The 17,539-nt window shown below is 40.6% G+C and overlaps 1 protein-coding gene across 5 annotated transcripts in view; it reads left to right on the top strand.

Annotated features, from left to right (window-relative positions):
* The window catches only part of TESK2 (testis associated actin remodelling kinase 2), a 146,776-nt gene that overhangs the window by 66,995 nt on the left and 62,242 nt on the right, over window positions 1–17,539 (top strand). For all 5 annotated transcript variants that reach the window (XM_033916665.1, XM_033916660.1, XM_033916663.1 and 2 more), the window contains exons 6-8: window positions 29–111; window positions 10,797–10,881; window positions 13,399–13,482. In XM_033916665.1, the coding sequence (XP_033772556.1) occupies window positions 29–111; window positions 10,797–10,881; window positions 13,399–13,482 (252 nt within the window). The remainder of the gene's footprint in view (window positions 1–28; window positions 112–10,796; window positions 10,882–13,398; window positions 13,483–17,539) is intronic.

Below are 17,539 nucleotides of genomic sequence, written 5' to 3'. Positions count from 1 at the left end.
ATACATGATTTTCTTCCTCTTATTTCAGAACTGCTTGATAAAGGTTGAGGATGGCAAGTACACAGCAATTGTGGCAGACTTTGGCTTGGCAGAAAAAATCCCTGATGACAGGTAATGATAGATCTACAACTCCTATAAGCTCTTGGGCATTGAAATAACATGCTGTAAGTTTAAGAACATTTTGTTCATCTGTCTTTATATGCAAGATGCAACTGCAGCAAAGCTGATGGAAACGGAACATAAGAATAGCCTTATTGGGTCAGACCTATTTATTTAGTCGATTTTCTAGCCCGTCCTCCCAGAAGAGCCCAGAACAGGTTACAATTTTACATACATAGTGAAAGGATAGCAACAAAGTACAACTATACAGAACAACCGATAAGGCAATGAACGAGAAGGCAATATGAGTATAGCAGCTAGGGATACAGTACATTCGTTGCATAGGGCAAATACATTCAATAAATTCATGGTGGAAGGATAGTAACAAAGTTCCAAATTCACACTTAGCAGATAAAGGATGAACAGTAACAGTGAGATAATTCCTATGTAGTGCGTGTAGGACAGTAGCAAGACGAATAATGCAATGTAAGTATACTGGCTAGAGATGCAATACGTTCATTGCATAGGGCAAATACATTTAGTGCAAAGAATTTTAAGGCACTCTTGGAGAAGGTACATGTAGTGGGAAGACAAGATCTTGGGTTGTTTGGAATCAGGTGCATGCAAGTCAAGTGGGAGAGCACATACAGAGGTAGTATGATTTTGTTGGGGTATAATTACCTCTATAGCGATTAACTTGTCCTTTTGATCACTCTCTCCTCAACAATGAATTTCCTGTCCTATTAATTCTCTTTCTTCCTCCCCTCTTAAAGTCAATTTCAATTTGTTACCTTTGCTTAAATCTTCTGTAAACCGCATAGAACTTCACGGTATTGCGGTATATAAGCTGTTATTATTATTATTATTATTATAATTAGAGGTTAGAGGATCTTTGAGAGAGTCAGGTAAAGAGATGAGTCTTTACCAACTTCCTGAAGTTTAGTAGACTTGTCAGTGATCTGATGGTTGGGATTGTGGTCCTTAATTTGGGTAGGAAGTGTGAGTAGGAGCGTTTGCAGGCATTTTCAAATAGTCCATCAAGCCCAGTAGCCTGTTCTCCTGGTGGCCAATCCAGGTCCCTAGTACCTGGCCAAAGCCCAAGGAGTAGCAACATTTCCATACATAATCTCAAAGAATAGCAAGATTCCGGAATCCCAGAGAGTAACAAGATTCTAGACACCCCCCCCCCCCCGCCCAAAGAGTAGCAACATTCCATGCTACCGATCCAGGGCAAGCAGTGGTTTCCCCATGTCTTAATAACAGACTATGGACTTTTTCTCCAGGAAATTGTCCAAATCTTTATTAAAACCAGTTAAGCTATCCGCTCTTACCAGAACCTCTGGCAATGCGTTCATAGATGTATATTCGGTACGTATTGTTGAATATAGTTATTAGCAGGGACTCATTCAAGCTGCATACAACAGAAGCATTGACGTCACATAGAATATATAGAAAATCAAAACAATAATAACACGGAGAAAAATAAACCTCAATTGTGAGAGGTTGGGACTACACAAGTGCCCAGCCCTCAACACATCATCACGGGTTTATAAAAAAACTCCGTATACAAATATATAAATAGGATTTTCATTCATTCATAGTCACATTTTTCAAAAACTTTTTGTATATATATGTAATCGCAACTATGAGTCTGTCATAAATTCGTGACCAGAACCCCAAGCTTAACTACATTAGTAATGAAGGCTACAGCTCAGTTTCAGTTGTGTAAGTATTTTCAGAGGCACAGAATGCAAAAAATCGCAGTTAAGGAAGAAATACACTCATCTGGAAAGATGAAATTTCAAGAGAGGCTTTCAACTCCTAATCCCGACAGAAAAGACTTTCTGTTTCGCCTAAACCGGCTACTTCAGGGGATATATGCCATCTTCAGGTGTCTCCTTCTTTCTTACAATCCGTTGGAAATAAAGCTGGCTCCTCTCAAAATGGAGTAAGGACTGTGAGACGCGCCCGGTTCGAATAAAAAACGAACCGGGCGTCATGACGTCATCACAAAACGTGATGCGTGATAGGCCAAACACCGGCACATAGACAAACACCTTACAATAGCTGTCATTAATACTAAGAAGAAAGACTGCTGGTTCAAAGAAATGGTTGCCATTCATAAGTTGTATTCAAACCCAATGGTTCCACAGTCTGTAACCTGTTGATCCATCGTTGTTCCTTCTGCCACAATGTTCTTCTCGTATCTCCTCTTCTTTGAGTCAGGGGCAATTTTTCAATCACCCAACATCTCAGGTTTTCAAATCTATGATGACACTGGATACAATGAGCTACTATAGGCGCTGTTAGTTTTCGAGTATTAAGACAACTTTTATGTTCAGTTATTCTGACGGTCAAAGTCCGTGATGTTTGACCTATATACAATAGGTCACATGGACATTGAATTGCATAGATTATATTTGTAGATTGGCATGAAGATGTATGATGTAACATGTAATTCTTTCCGTCAGAGGGATTAACAAAATCAGAGACAACAGCCATAACATTACATTTTGAACAATGGCCACATGATCTATGTCCTAGTGTAGTATTTAAGTCTTCATCTATAAATTTTTCTTTAGCAGTATGACAAAGCAAATCACTCAAATTTTTATTTCTTGATTGAGAAAAAATAAATCGTTTATTCTCAAAACAAGGCAAGGTTTTAAGTAGAGGAAGATGTCTCTTATATCTCCTAATAATTTGTGGTGACATCCGAGTTTGTTTAATAACACAAGGGATAATTGTTTCTTCCACTTGAGATTTTTTGTAATCCAACAATGTTTCTCTGGGGTTATATAAAGCCCGTTTTTTAGCTTTCCTAACTATAGTAGCTGGATAATCTCTTGATAGCAATCTTTGTTCCAATATTTTTGCTTCCTGTAGAAATCTTTCTTTAGTATTACAAATCCGTCTGTATCTAAGAAATTGTGCAAACGGAATACTAGTTTTTAAATGAGCTGGGTGCATACTGTCAAATTTTAATAACGTGTTTCTATCGGTTTTTTTATGATGGATAGAAGTCTCAAAACCATCATTTTTCTTCTGAATAGAAACATCTAAAAAACTGATGCTTTCGTTACTATGTGACATAGTAAATTTGATAAATTGATGACATTGATTTATTATTTCAGCAAATTCAAAAAGTTGTTGTAAAGTACCCGACCAGATGACAAAAATATCGTCTATAAAGCGCCACCATTTGGAAACATGTTGAAACTCAGGCAATGTATAGATAAAAGACTCTTCAAACCAGGACATGTAAAGATTAGCTATTGTGGGTGCGAACGACGCCCCCATTGCTATCCCTGAAAGTTGTTTATAAAACTCACCATTAAAAATAAAATAATTATTTTTCAATGCTATTGCACATAGATCTCTCAAAAAATTGGTATGAGAATTATTATGAAGAGGTTGAGAATTCCATAGAGCTACAAGTACTGATAGAGCTTCTTCTTGCGGAATACTTGTATATAATGAACATACATCAAAGGTGACCAATATAAAATTCGTAGGTAGTTCAGATTCCAGCTCATTCAACTTATTCAAAAACTGGGTGGTGTCCTGTAAATATGACTTAATGGTTTTAAGGAAACATTGAAGTTGTTTATCAATATATTTACTTGTTCTTTCTAATAAAGAATCCCGGGCCGAAACAATCGGCCTGCCCGGAGGGCATTGAATATTTTTATGAATCTTTGGTAGCAAATAAAATATGGGTACTTTGAAACATTGGGGAGTGAGAAATGTATATTCTTTTTTCGTAAGAAAACCACGTTTCATTGCATCCATACAAATGTCTGCAATCATTGCAAAAATTTCCATAGAGGGATCTTGATCTAATTTCAGATACGTATCCTGATTCAATAGTTGAATGTTAGCTTCTGCAATATAAAGGTCCCGACCCCAAACAACTACAGCGCCCCCTTTATCTGCCCTTCTAATCACGATGGTAGAATCTTTACTTAATTTCTGGAGGGCACTATGTTCTAAGGGGGATAAATTATGGAAACCTCTTTGCATATTGGGGTTCTGGTCACGAATTTATGACAGACTCATAGTTGCGATTACATATATATACAAAAAGTTTTTGAAAAATGTGACTATGAATGAATGAAAATCCTATTTATATATTTGTATACGGAGTTTTTTTATAAACCTGTGATGATGTGTTGAGGGCTGGGCACTTGTGTAGTCCCAACCTCTCACAATTGAGGTTTATTTTTCTCCGTGTTATTATTGTTTTGATTTTCTATATATTCTATGTGACGTCAATGCTTCTGTTGTATGCAGCTTGAATGAGTCCCTGCTAATAACTATATTCAACAATACGTACCGAATATACATTTATTGACTATTACGATTGTATCCTAGAAATCTGTTAAATGCGTTCATAGAAACATAGAAAGTGATGGCAGAAAAGGGCCAAGGCCCATCAAGTCTGCCCACTCTATTGACCCACTCCCCTAGCTACCCTTTGAGAGATCGCACTCTGATGACCCATCCCCTCTTAGAGATCCGACATGAGCATCCCATCTGTTCTTAAAATCTGGCACGCTGCTGGCCTCAATCACCTGTACCGGAAGCTCATTCCAATTGTCAACCACTCTTTTGGTGAAGAAGTACTTCCTGGTGTCGCCAGAGCTTAATTATTCTGAGTGAAAAAATATTTCCTCCTATTGGATTTCCCTGTATCTTTGAGTGTTCCCTTTTTCTTTGACAGTGAGAAATCAATCCTCTTGTACCTGATCTACACCACTCAAGATTTTGTAGACTTCATCATATCTCCCCTCAGCCATCTCTTTTTCCAAGCTGAAGAGCCCTAACCTTTTTAGTCTGTCTTCATATGAGAGGAGTTCCATCCCCTTTACCATCTTGGTCGTTCTTCTTTGAACCTTTCCTACTGCCACTATCTTTCTTGAGATGAGACCAGAATTGAACACGATACTCTAGGTGAGGTCGCACCATGGAGCGATACAGGGGCATTTTTAACATTCTTAGTCTTGTTTACCATCCCTTTTCTAATAATTCCTAGCATCTTTGCTTTTTTAATCACCCCCACACATTTGGTGGAAGGTTTCATTGTATTGTCTACAATGGCACCCAGATCCTTCTCTTGGTCGCTAACCCCCAAGGTGGACCTAAAACATCCGGTAACTGTGATTTTGGGTTATTCTTCCCAGTGTGCATCACTCTGCGTTTGTCCACATTAAATATCATCTGCCACTTGAACTCCCAGCCTTCCAATTTCCTAAGGTCTGCCTGAAGACACCAAAATTCCCTTGATCCATAAATCCAGATTTTTTAATGCAAATTCCAATAGTCCTGGGAAGCTGCTGCTCCTGGTTTAATACTACAGAGGAGATGGGCAGAACCATTCCTGCAGCATGTATACTTACACACTTATATCCATGCACAATAGACTTGTTCAGAAAAACTGTGCAAATGGAAGTTTTTCCCATCAATTTGATTGTGCTTGATCAGAAATTTTTTTTATTTTTAAAGTCCATCCTGGCATTTAAGGCACATCTAACCCCTGTGGAGGCTTGCCCAAAATGCAATGCTCCTCATGCTACACTAGGACATATGTTTTGATCCTGTCCTTGCATAGTTGATTTTTGGCATCAGATAATTCCACAGATTGCACGGATTTGGAATTGTTCCTGGAGACTTCAGCCTATATGCCTTTTTACATTAAAATTCTCCATGGTCCCGATCCGTTCGGGTTGAGCTGCTTTTGTCCAAAAAGCCATTCTTATGGGCATCAAAGCAATTCTCTGATGTTGGCTAACACCACAAGCCCCTATGTTCACACACTGGCAGATAACTGATGCGGAAACCATTAAAGAGCAATCTTTATTTGTCGAAAGCTGGAATTTATGGAAAATAAACAGAAGGAATAATCTGAGGGTTTTTTGAATTTCCCCAAGTCTCTAGTGATTTCTGCTCTGGAAATGGTCCAGAAATACTTAAAAGAAGTCCTCTTAATACCGGAAGAAAGCCTACAACTTATAGTTAGAGTGCAATATATTACCTTGGAAAAGAAACGGGAAAGCTCTACCCTACGGACCCAGTAGGACCAGAAGCAAGTGGATTGAATTTAACAAACTTTCTGGAAAGTTCTCTTGAAGTAATAACTGAAAGGACTACTCTTATTGTATCATTTGCCTTAGAGTTTGACAGGGATTTGATTTTTTGAACATATTTCCAACATATAAAAAACTTTTTTTGGGCTCAATTTGTATATTTCCTGATATCTCGTGAGACGCAGAAGAGAATAAAAGACTTTTTGGTTTATAGACCTAGAGTAATTGCTCTGGGTGCTTCCTTTGTATTAGAATTTCCTGCAAGTGCTGTATCTCATTAGAAGGAAAATCCTTTCAATTTTTTGAACCCAAACAGTTATTACAATTTATTGTGGCCAAGGAAGGGGTGGGGAGTAACCATAGGACCAATGGTGACTCCTACAGTTTAAAGAGCTAGCAGCCGGAAGTGATCTCTCTTACTTCTATTATGTCCAGATAAACGATTTTTGTAATTTTCTTTATTTTGCTTAGGTCTTGGATCATTGTGGACGAAATAATGAATATTACGTGTTTTGTTTTGTTTTTTAATTCTTTATTCATTTTATGTTTAACATCAAGTGCACAGAAAGTAACAATTTGACTAATACATCACTTGAAATTCCACAAACATTTTCAATAAATAAAATTTATCCCCTTCCCTTCCACCATACTAATATTAAATAATACAAAGATTAGATTAAATGTAAATTCTAAAAACTGACACAATTTAATCACTAAATTGAAAATAAAATCATTTCCCCTATCTTTGTCTGGTGATTTTTAGTTTTCAAACCATCTTTTCCTAATCTCTGGCTGCACTTCCTTCTGTCATAAGAACATAAGAATTGCTGCTGCTGGGTCAGACCAGTGGTCCATCTTGCCCAGCAGTCGCTCATTTAGACCAGTGCTCTAAATGAGTCCAGCCTCACTTGCGTACGTTCCAGTTGAGCAGGAATCCTTTGTCTTGAATCCCTGGAGGGTGTTTTCCCCTATAACAGACTCCAGAAGAGCATTCCAGTTGTCTACCACACTCTGGGTGAAGAACTTCCTTACGTTTGTATGGAATCTATCAGCTTTAGGGAGTGCCTTCTCATCCTCCTACCTTGGAGAGGGTGAACAATCTGCCTTTATCTAAGTCTATTCCCTTCAGTATCTTGAATGTTTCGATCATGTCCCCTCTCAGTCTCCTCAGTCTGTGCTCTTAACTGTGTATCCAGGACCACCTTATCCATTTGCTGTTTTTTTCTCCTTCACTTTCTGCTATACATCCATCTTTGTTAAAAAGGCATACAGGGACTCAATATAAATACCAGTCAGAAAAGGAATTATGTTGATGAATGAGAGACTGACTGTAATAGTATTAAATACCAGTGGGGAGAGAGCAAATGACTCCTAAAAACGCTCAGAAAAGTGAAACTCTGAAAGGGAGGTGGATACCTCCCCTTGAGGCAAGAGTTTACCGTCCAATCATTGCATTTGCTTTGTAGAACATCACTTTCTGACCACTGGTAAAAACTAGTATTGTTTAAATAAACTCTGTTAGATTGACTAAAAAGTTCAAAACAATTATGCACAACTCTTGCTTGGAACGATGATACCATTCACTTATCTGTACCAACTTTAAAGTTTGTAGTTGTAAGGGCTCTTGGGGGTCTCAACGCGGCCCCGTTTTGAAAATTCTGCTTCAGGAGACCCAATGCTACAACGCTACACACTGTTAAACGTATCTGTCCAAGAGGTAATCGTTTGTAAAACTTCAAAAATTCGTTTTACAAACGATCACCTCTTGGACAGATACGTTTAACAGTGTGTAGCGTTGTAGCATTGGGTCTCCTGAAGCAGAATTTTCGAAACGGGGCCGCGTTGAGACCCCCAAGAGCCCTTACAACTACAAACTTTAAAGTTGGTACAGATAAGTGAATGGTATCATCGTTCCAAGCAAGAGTTGTGCATAATTGTTTTGAACTTTTTAGTCAATCTACATACATACATCCATCTTTAGCATTAACTTTTAACATTCAACATGGGCAGCATCTATGAGACAGACTTGTTTTTTTTTGTTGCATAGAGCTTTATGGACCCCAGTTCGTTTACAGAAGTTAGATAGTTCAAGATCCAATAGATGCTGGCATTGTGATTTAGAAGTTGGGACATTAGATCATTTGATATTTTTTTGTCCCTGTATAAATGCCTTTTGGAAGTTAATTTGGCCCCAAATTAATTCATTGTTAGAAAATCATGTTGCCCTTTCATATGATACTATATTATTTGGTACTTCAATGAGATTTAAAAGCCAAATTTCAGCGAATAATAATAAACTTTTATTAATATTAACAGGGGTTGCCATTCAGCAGATTACAGGGAATTGGAAAGATTATACTAAACTGAATTATACTTTTTGGTGGAATTCAGTGTGTCATATTTATAAAGTGGAAAGGATATTTGCTCTACAACAAGGCAATTATAATAAGTTTAAAAAGATTTGGGGGCCATTGACGATTTATTCTGGTGATCAGACATCTTAAACACCTAAATATTGGACAAGATAAGGGGGGGTGGGATTATGAAGGATAATAATTGATAATTGTTATTTATTAGTATATGGGTGGGAGGGGTGGGCTTCTTATAAAATTATTTATTTGGAATGTTACAAATAAGAATGTCAAGTGATTAATTTTTTTTGTTTGTTGTGTTTATTTTTTTTAAATTCTTTATTCATTTTTAAACTTTCATCAAGTGTACAAGAATCATAATAAATACTATTAATTAGATCACTTGAACATCTTATCACTGTATCTTATAAATATAACTGCAACCCTCCCTCCACCCTCTCTCTAAGCCCATTATTCATTATAATATCATAAACCCTCCCATTAAACCCTTCCCCTCTTTCATCACTAAGTGTCAAGTGATTAAGATATTTATGAATGATTGTTGTACACTTGTTGTAATTTTTGAAAATGAATAAAGATTAAAAAAAAAACAAAAAAAAAACCATTCAACATTCTTACATTTTTCTGCTTTCTTCTCAAAATCTATCTACTTTTCCTCCGTCTCCCCTTTACTTCCCCTCCATCCCTGTGCACCATCTCATTCCTCTCCCATGGTAAGACAACTGTCTTCCCCCTTCCCCCCTCATATGGTCTGGCATCTTTTGCCTCTCCTTCACATAGCCTGGAATCTCTCTCCTCTCCCATGGTCTGGCGTCCCTCTTCCCGAGGTCTAACATTTTCTCTCCTCTCCCCTCCTGCAGTCTGGCATCTCCTTATGTCCCATTCCACATACCTATACCATCTCTTTCCCTCATTCCCAACCCCAGCCCTCCCCTCTCAGCTGGATCCTACAGTACGACCTGTCCTCAGTTCCCAACTCCTCCACCTACCACCTCCTTGCCAATGAAAGTTAAAATCTTCAGGCAGCCAACAGCACAACGAAGCCAGCCTCCCACCGTCACCCTGCCCTGGAAGTGTTCTTTCTGCAGCATAGACAGGACGCTGCAGAAAACACTGCAGTCAGTTTCAAAGTCGGCAACAGCCCTACAGCAGATGAAGATTCCTTCTGTCCCGGTTGACTCTGACATACCCCACCTCCCTCCTGTTTCTCTCGTTTAAAAAAAACCACCCTGGTAGTCCAGCAGTAAATCGGAGCAGGATCGATCTTCCTACACTCCTGCCCCATACAGAACTGTTATCTGAAATGAGTTCTCATGGCAACTGTGTGAGATTGCTCCTGCCCCGATTCACCGCTGGACCACCAGGGCTTTAAAGTTAGGTTTTTCCCAAATATGGGAGGTGGGATGTGGCAGAGTTGGCCGGGACAGGCCTGGGAGAGGCCTTCAAGGCATCAGGTGGGGGGAGGAGGGATGGAGTCAGAGCCTGGCAGGGCACTTGAATATAAACTCCTGGTTTATAGTCAAGTTAACTTTTTTTTTTTTTTTGGGGGGGGGAAGGAAGGTCACCTCAGTTTATATTAGTTTATACGGTATGAGTGGTCTGCCCCGCTCCGGGTGCTGTCTTGGTGAGGGCGCTGGTACCATTCTTCTTCTCTGCTCCCCCGCTACTTACCCACCTACCCACTACCGTGCACTCTCCTCTTCCCTCTTTAACCATGAGCAGCAACCCCAACCTGCTGCTCGTGCCAGCATTGGCTCTTCTCTGACATCACTTCCTGGACCTGTGCTTAGGAAGTGACGTTGGAGTAAGAGCCGACACTGGCGCAAGCAGCAGATTGGGGTTGCTGTTCGTGCCAGGAACGTTAGAAGTACAGGGGAGGGGCGGGGAAGGAGTGGGTGGGGGTGCAGAGAAGAGGTCAGGGGAGGGGCACCTCACACCCTCGCTATGCCACTGGAAGAACCCATTAGGAAAATTACAGTGACCTATAGAAATTATGAGCAAGCAAACGGGGACAAGAGAAATGTACAGCACTATGTTTTGATTATCCAGTGTCCAAGGAAGCTGCTCAATCAAAGGTGGTTGCATGGAACCAGTTCTAAGCCAGGACACTAACTTTCTGATCATTAACCTAGCAGAATCTTAAACGCTTGGTAAAATGTGCCTGACTAATGGGATACAGAGGCAGAGAGGACTAGTTGGTTTCTAAACTAGCTTACTTTCCATCTGGGGTGTTTTTCAGCATGGAATGTGACAAACTAGCAGTAGTGGGATCACCATATTGGATGGCTCCTGAAGTTCTGCGGGATGAGCCCTATAATGAGAAGGTAAATGTGCAATATGCAGTCATTAATGTGGCTCAAATTGCTTTAATGTGCGTTGCCTACACATTGTAAATTTGTATGCATTGATTATTTATTAAAATAAATGTATAAAATGTACTTCATTGGGAGAAAAGCTGGAGATGGACTGAATGTACAATCTATGGTATAACAGTTTTTCTTCGTACTGTCACATATTGCTGGTGGGAAAAGATGATGCTTTTGACATCTCTGCTATAAAAATGTTTAATTTAGTTGGGTGGGGGGGTTATCCCGTCCTCCTAGAAGATCCCAGAATGGGTTACAAATTTTACATACACAGAGAATAATAGCAAAACATTAAACAGGTCCTCCTAACTTAACAATGAGGCAATAGGTGTAGTTCTTTTACAGTATCAGTAAGATAGCTAGGCATTCATGTACAATGAGATTTTGTAGATGCTGCCATACTGGAGATCCATCAGAAGATGATGGTTGGGATCTAGTTTTATTTTGAGGGCAATATATGTAAAAAGGGGGGAAGGGAGGGAGGGAGGGATAATAATAGCTTTATTTATATCCCGCCATAGCTTTTCAGTTCAAGACGGTGTACAACAAGAGGTGCTGTAAGGACAGTGAGGTAACATCAATTAGAATTGGGAAGGGGTAGAAAGACAGTTATGTGATGAGGTTACATAGGGAAGGAGGAAGGGGGTATGTAACATGAGGTAGGTGTAGCGCAGATTTGGAGGATCAGGTAAATTTGTCGGACAAGTGGGTTTTTAGTGATTTTCTGAATGAATGGTTACTTAAGGTGTTCCAGATTCCTGCTTGAAAGGAGAGTGTTCTGTTGAAGAATCTCTTGAATTTGCATTCTTTGGGAGAAGGGAATGAAACAGTAATGTTCTGCATGAGAAGCTGGGTTTGTCCTGTAGGGTGAGGTGTTTCAGAAAGGTGGGTGCAATGCTGAAAAGAGTCTTGAAGCAGAGGCAGCCAAATTTGAAGATTATTCTTGCCTCGATAGGTAGCCAGTGAAGTTTCTTGTAGTACAGGGTGATGTGGTATGATTTTTTATTTATTTTTTTTTTTTTAGCCAAAAATTATGAATTTGCATGAACTGCGGCAATCGGGAGGAAGGGGGCTGCTGGACTGCATGAAGGGCGCTGAAGGGAAGTGGAGAGGGGAGGGGAGAAAGTGGGGAGCAGATGCTGCATGGAAGTGGGTGGAAGAGGGGAATATGCTGGGTGGAAGAAGAGAGGGGGAGAGAGGGAGGAGCAGACACTGCATGGAAGTAGGGAGGAGAGAGGGGAGAACAGGTGCTGGAAAGAAGTGGAAAGGGAGGGAGGAACAAGACGCTGAAGGAAAGTGGGGAGGAGAGAGGGGAGCACATACTGGATGGAAAGAGGGGATTAAGAAAAAAGGGCACATGCTGTATTGGTGAGACATACCAGATTTGAGGGGAGGAGAAAGATGCTAAAAAGCACCTGGGAAGAAATAGAAGGGAAGAAGACAGATGTTGGACCATGGGGGGAACGAAGGGAAGAAGAAGGGTGCCAGACCAATGGGGGGGGGGGTTGAGAGATGGAAGGGAGAGGCAGACAGTTTCTGGTAGAGGCATAAAAATAGCAGATGCCATATGGAAGAGGCAGAGATTAGGCAGACAGTGGATGGAAGGTAGAGAATGATGAGAAGATGAGGAAAGCAGAGACTAGACGACGAAGGTAGAAAAAAAATTATTTCTTTTTTTTGCTTTAGGGTAAAGTAGTAGTTTAGCTGTGTTGATAAACATTTATAAACAAAGCCCTGCCAGCTGAAGATCTCTTCCTCTAGTTCAGCAGCCAAAACGCTTGATTTATAAAATGACAATTATACAGAATATTTTGTTTATTTATACTTTAATAAAATAAGTTCAATTTGAGGCTTGTGCAGATGGGATCAGATGGGGATACATTTTTTCCCCATGTTTGTAGCAATCCCCTAAAAATCAGACCTACATAGAGAGAAAAGTCCAAGCTAACATTTCTTTCTCAGAGGTGAGGAGGAGAAAGAGGACATTTCTCTGTATACATTATTTTGCTCTGAGCTTTGATAATTTTGGGGATAAAAGCTAAATTGTAGGTTCCTTTATAAAGACATTTTAGATTCTTAAAAGAGCAAACTTTACTTAGCTAGTTTCTATAAAAGCCTTTTCTAGTACAATAGTTGTCATTCTGGACAGACGGGTATTGTTCCCATGCTCACGAACTGTGCAGCAGGAAGCCACTCCTGCTTTTTAACCCCTCCTTCGCTAGAGAGCTCTGCTCACCCTTCAGTTTTTCCTGCTGCACACGAGCCAGAAGGAAGGGCTTATTACTGTTTTGTGTTGTAACGTTGAGGCTTTGTTACACCAGTAGCATTCTAGAGATAATAGCATCTGTTCCCAATGTTTTAGGAGGCTCTGACCCACATGTGGCATACATAAGTCGTCGTAGAGAAAAAAGCAGTGATAACCAAATTGAGTAAATGATGCCTCTGCATTTTTATATGATTCCTTTCTTCTCTCAGGCAGATGTGTTTTCTTATGGAATCATTCTCTGTGAGATAATAGCCAGGATTCAGGCAGACCCTGATTATCTCCCTCGCACAGAGGTAAGGATTCTACATTTGTAAAGCTTGTAGATAATGGGTGAGTAGTTTGGTCTGGACATTATGGTTAAAGAATGTTTTTGCTGAGGGAACCTACTGCATAAGAGCAGGAGCCAACTGTGACTGCTTTTAGCTCCTACTAGCTGGTGCTGTCAGAAAATGTACATGAAATAGAAACAGAGAAACAGGGTGGCCTAATGGCCCATCCAGTTTTCCTGTCCCCACCATCCATTATCTTCACTTCTCTTCTCCCTATCTTGAATTCAGATAGTATTCGTCTCCACCATCTCCACTGGAAGACCATTCCACATTTCTACCACCCTTTCTGTAAAGAAGTATTCCAGAGCAGAAATCACTAGAGACTTCATGACCAGCAGGTGGAGACTGAGACCAAACTCTTGGTTATAGTACTTAATAGCTATCTCCCCCTCTATCTAACAGTCTTCTCTCGGTCTCCAGCAGGTGTTGATCTTGGTGAACTGTACCCATCTCCCCTTATTAGGGCTGTTGGGATTTGTTTAGGGCTCCTTGTCCCCATTCTGGTGCTGGACTGAGCTTGGAGGGTCCCTGTTTTGGGTCTGACCAACCTCGGGGGGTGTCGCACCCGGCGGGTCTTGTTCTGGGTCCCTCCCCCCTTCCTCCACCTCACAAAATTTTGTATAGGTGCCTCAGCTGCAAGTCTTGCCATCAAAACAGGCAAGGCATATAGCTTTGAGAGGCAGTGGAATCTGTTCTGTAAAAAAATAAAATAAAAATCAGAGGCAGTGCTGGTCTGAAAGAGTTTCTTCTTTGCTGAGTAATTGTAATTTTTTTGTTAACTGGCACTTTATTTTAGCTAGATCGCGTTTTGCACAATGAGCACTTTCGCCAGGAGAAAGTGGTCACTGTGCTCAAGACGCGAGCCACTTGCCAGCTTGTGGTGGCCGCCGTGAAGGGGAAGCCTCGTCGATGGCATGTGCCGCCATTCAGGCTTCCCCTTCGAGTTGGAAGCTCAGGCTTTTTTTGCCGCCCACACAGGGATTTCCCCAGCTGCCAATGGTCAGGGTAAAAAGGATTCCCTTACTGCCAAAGCTACTGGGGACTCCCTTACCGCTGCTGCTGGCTTGCCTGCTTTAAGGGCTTGGACAGTTCAGGCTGCAAGATAATATTACTCGTCTCCTCACCGCAGCATTTATAATAGGGCCATTCAGGACAGGAAATTACCTTCATTACTACTCAAGACAATCAGTTAGTCTTCCCCAAACCAGGGAAGGATCCAATCTATCCGGCCTCATATTGGCCCATCTCCCTATTGTGCTTTGAAAATAAACTGTTGGCTACTATCTTAGCCAATGGACTAGCAGTACCCTTACCCCAATCACTGGTTGACTCCCAAGTAGGATTTGTATATAAGCGATATGCGGTTAAAACATTAGAGCCATTTTAGCATCCCTGGAGACAGTACAGGTAACATAGTAGATGACAGCAGATAACGACCCGAATGGTCCATCCAGTCTGCCCAACCTGATTCAATTTAAATTTATTTTTTTCTTCTTGGCTATTTCTGGGCAAGAATACAAAGCTCTACCCAGTACTGTGCTTGGGCTCCAACTGCTGAAGTCTGTCAAAGCTCACTCCAGCCATTGAACCAAAAGGCCATATACATACACATAATGTGCAAGTCTGCCCAGTACTGCCCTTAGTTCTTCAATATACTGTTTTCTGATTCTAGATCCTCTGTGTTCATCCCACGCTTCTTTGAACTCTGTCACCGTTTTCCTCTCACCACCTCTCGGGAGCGCATTCCAGGTATCCACCACCCTCTCCGTAAAGTAGAATTTCCTAACATTGTCTTTGAATCTACCACCCCTCAACCTCAAATTATGTCCTCTGGTTTTACCATTTTCATTTCTGTGGAAAAGATTTTGTTTTACGTTAATACAGTTCAAGTATTTGAACATCTGAATCATATCTCCCCTGTCCCTCCTTCTAGGGTATACATATTCAGGGCTTCCAGTGTCTCTTCATACATCTTCTGGCGCAAACCTCCTATCATTTTCGTCACCCTCCTCTGGACCGCTTCAAGTCGTCTTACGTCCTTCGCCAGATATGATCTCTAGATACAGTTAGGGGTGAACATACCTTATTGATAAGCTTTAACACCAAAAAGGCCTTTGACTTGGGTACATTGGCCCTTTTTGTACAAACTCCTAACCAGGTATGGCATAGATGGCTGGTACATTGCAGCAATCCGCACACTATATCGTGATCCCCAGGCCTCTTTTTATGTCAATGGACTCAAATCGGATCCCTTTCACATCCAAAGGGGCACACGGCAGGGTTGCCCTTTATCCCCTTTACTATTTGTTCTTTCCCTGGATCTCTTTTTAAGGGATATTCTGCACAACCCAGAAATCATGGGGATCCAAATGGAAGATCAAACCTTTTTGGTATCTGCGTTTGCGGATGATTTATTGATGCATATTTCCAACCTAGAGGTTACCCTGCCTGTGCTACCAGATTGCTTTAAAGAATATGGGTTGTTTTCTGGATTCAAAATAAACATGGACATATCACAACCTCAGATCCAACAGCAGTGAGTGGGGTAGCTTCCCTTTACAATGGGCTAAAGACGCTTTCAAGTACCTGAATATTCAGTTGCCAGTGAACCTGATGCATTTATATCAATACAGTATACCTCCCTTATTACAGCACACGAAACAGCAGTTTACCCTGTGGCAGCGTATTCCTTTAACATTATACAGGAGAATAGGTGTATATCATATGATCCTATTCCTGCGCTGGCTGTATATACTACAATCATTACTTTTACGTATTTTGGGTAAAGATTGGAACAATTACAGGGGATGCTTTGGAGCTTTTGCTGGAGTGGCAGGAAGCCTAAGCTCAAATTAGTAGTGGGGAGGCCTGGGACTCCCTAACATGGCATGGGATTATGGGAACGGAAAACTTTACCCCATGGTCACTGGAAAAAGATCTTTCAACTGCTCCATCCAATCTTTCTGCTACATGCCCCCCTGAAGCACATCCTGCTGCAGCTTCGCAAACATGAGGGGCCTGGCGATTTTCTTCTTCTCAGATTGCAATGTAACCCCCACCAACACTGATGTTACCAATTATAGCAATTCTCAGTTTCTCTCCGGGCTTCAACAACGACCAATTACAGTTGGGGCAGGTAGCGGAATTTGTGACAGGAGGGCATAATTCAACCATTCCAACAGATGCAGAGTAGGGGTGACATTTGGACGAGTGATTGGTATGCATATATTCAGCTGACTAATTACACAACAACAGCTATTGACTATTCCTTCATTAAAGATAATAGGAACCAGAAGATCTACCATTTTCTCAGTTATAGCACCCCAGCTTTGGAACAATTTACCAATTTATATTCGTAATGAATCTTCTTTAGAAAAATTCAAGCGCTCCTTAAAAGTTTTTTGTTCAAGGAAGCTTTTGAAAAATAGACAACACAATTTTTTTCTCTTTCCTTTCTTTTTTCCTTTTGTGTTCCCCGCTAAATGTTTTCTTTTTCTCTTTAAAGATTGTATTTCATCCCTTTCACCTTCCATATCAGTTATGTATTAGAATGGATAGAATTTGATTGTAATTATGTTAGTTTTGTTCTACCCCCTATTTTTTTAAATGTTATACGCTTTGAAGCTTTTGAAATTGCGTAAATAACAAAAATTTAATAAACTTGACTTGAAACATCCACAAATTGTTCAAACATAATTGCAAAATACAAGCGGTTGACAAAATTATTGCCTTTTTATTTCCAAAACTGTTACCTACATCCATCTCTGGTCTGCATTTGGCTCTTCCCAGCTGATGTCCTCTAAATCTTATACAGTGGTACCTTGGTTTAAGAGCATAATTCGTTCCAGAAGCATGCTCTTAAATCAAAGCACTCGTATATCAAAGCAACTTTCTCCATAGAAGATAATGGAAACTTGAACAATTTGTTCCACCAACCCCTCCCCCCCCCCCCCCCGAGGCTACCGAAGCAACTCCATCACCCCCTCCCCCCGCTCTAACCGGCATCGCAATCCCCGCCCCC

This window comes from Geotrypetes seraphini, chromosome 12, assembly GCF_902459505.1.
Source record: "Geotrypetes seraphini chromosome 12, aGeoSer1.1, whole genome shotgun sequence".
NCBI lineage: Eukaryota > Metazoa > Chordata > Amphibia > Gymnophiona > Dermophiidae > Geotrypetes > Geotrypetes seraphini.
The sequence above is the reverse complement of the archived record's forward strand: the minus strand, read 5'-3'. Positions and strand labels throughout refer to the sequence as shown.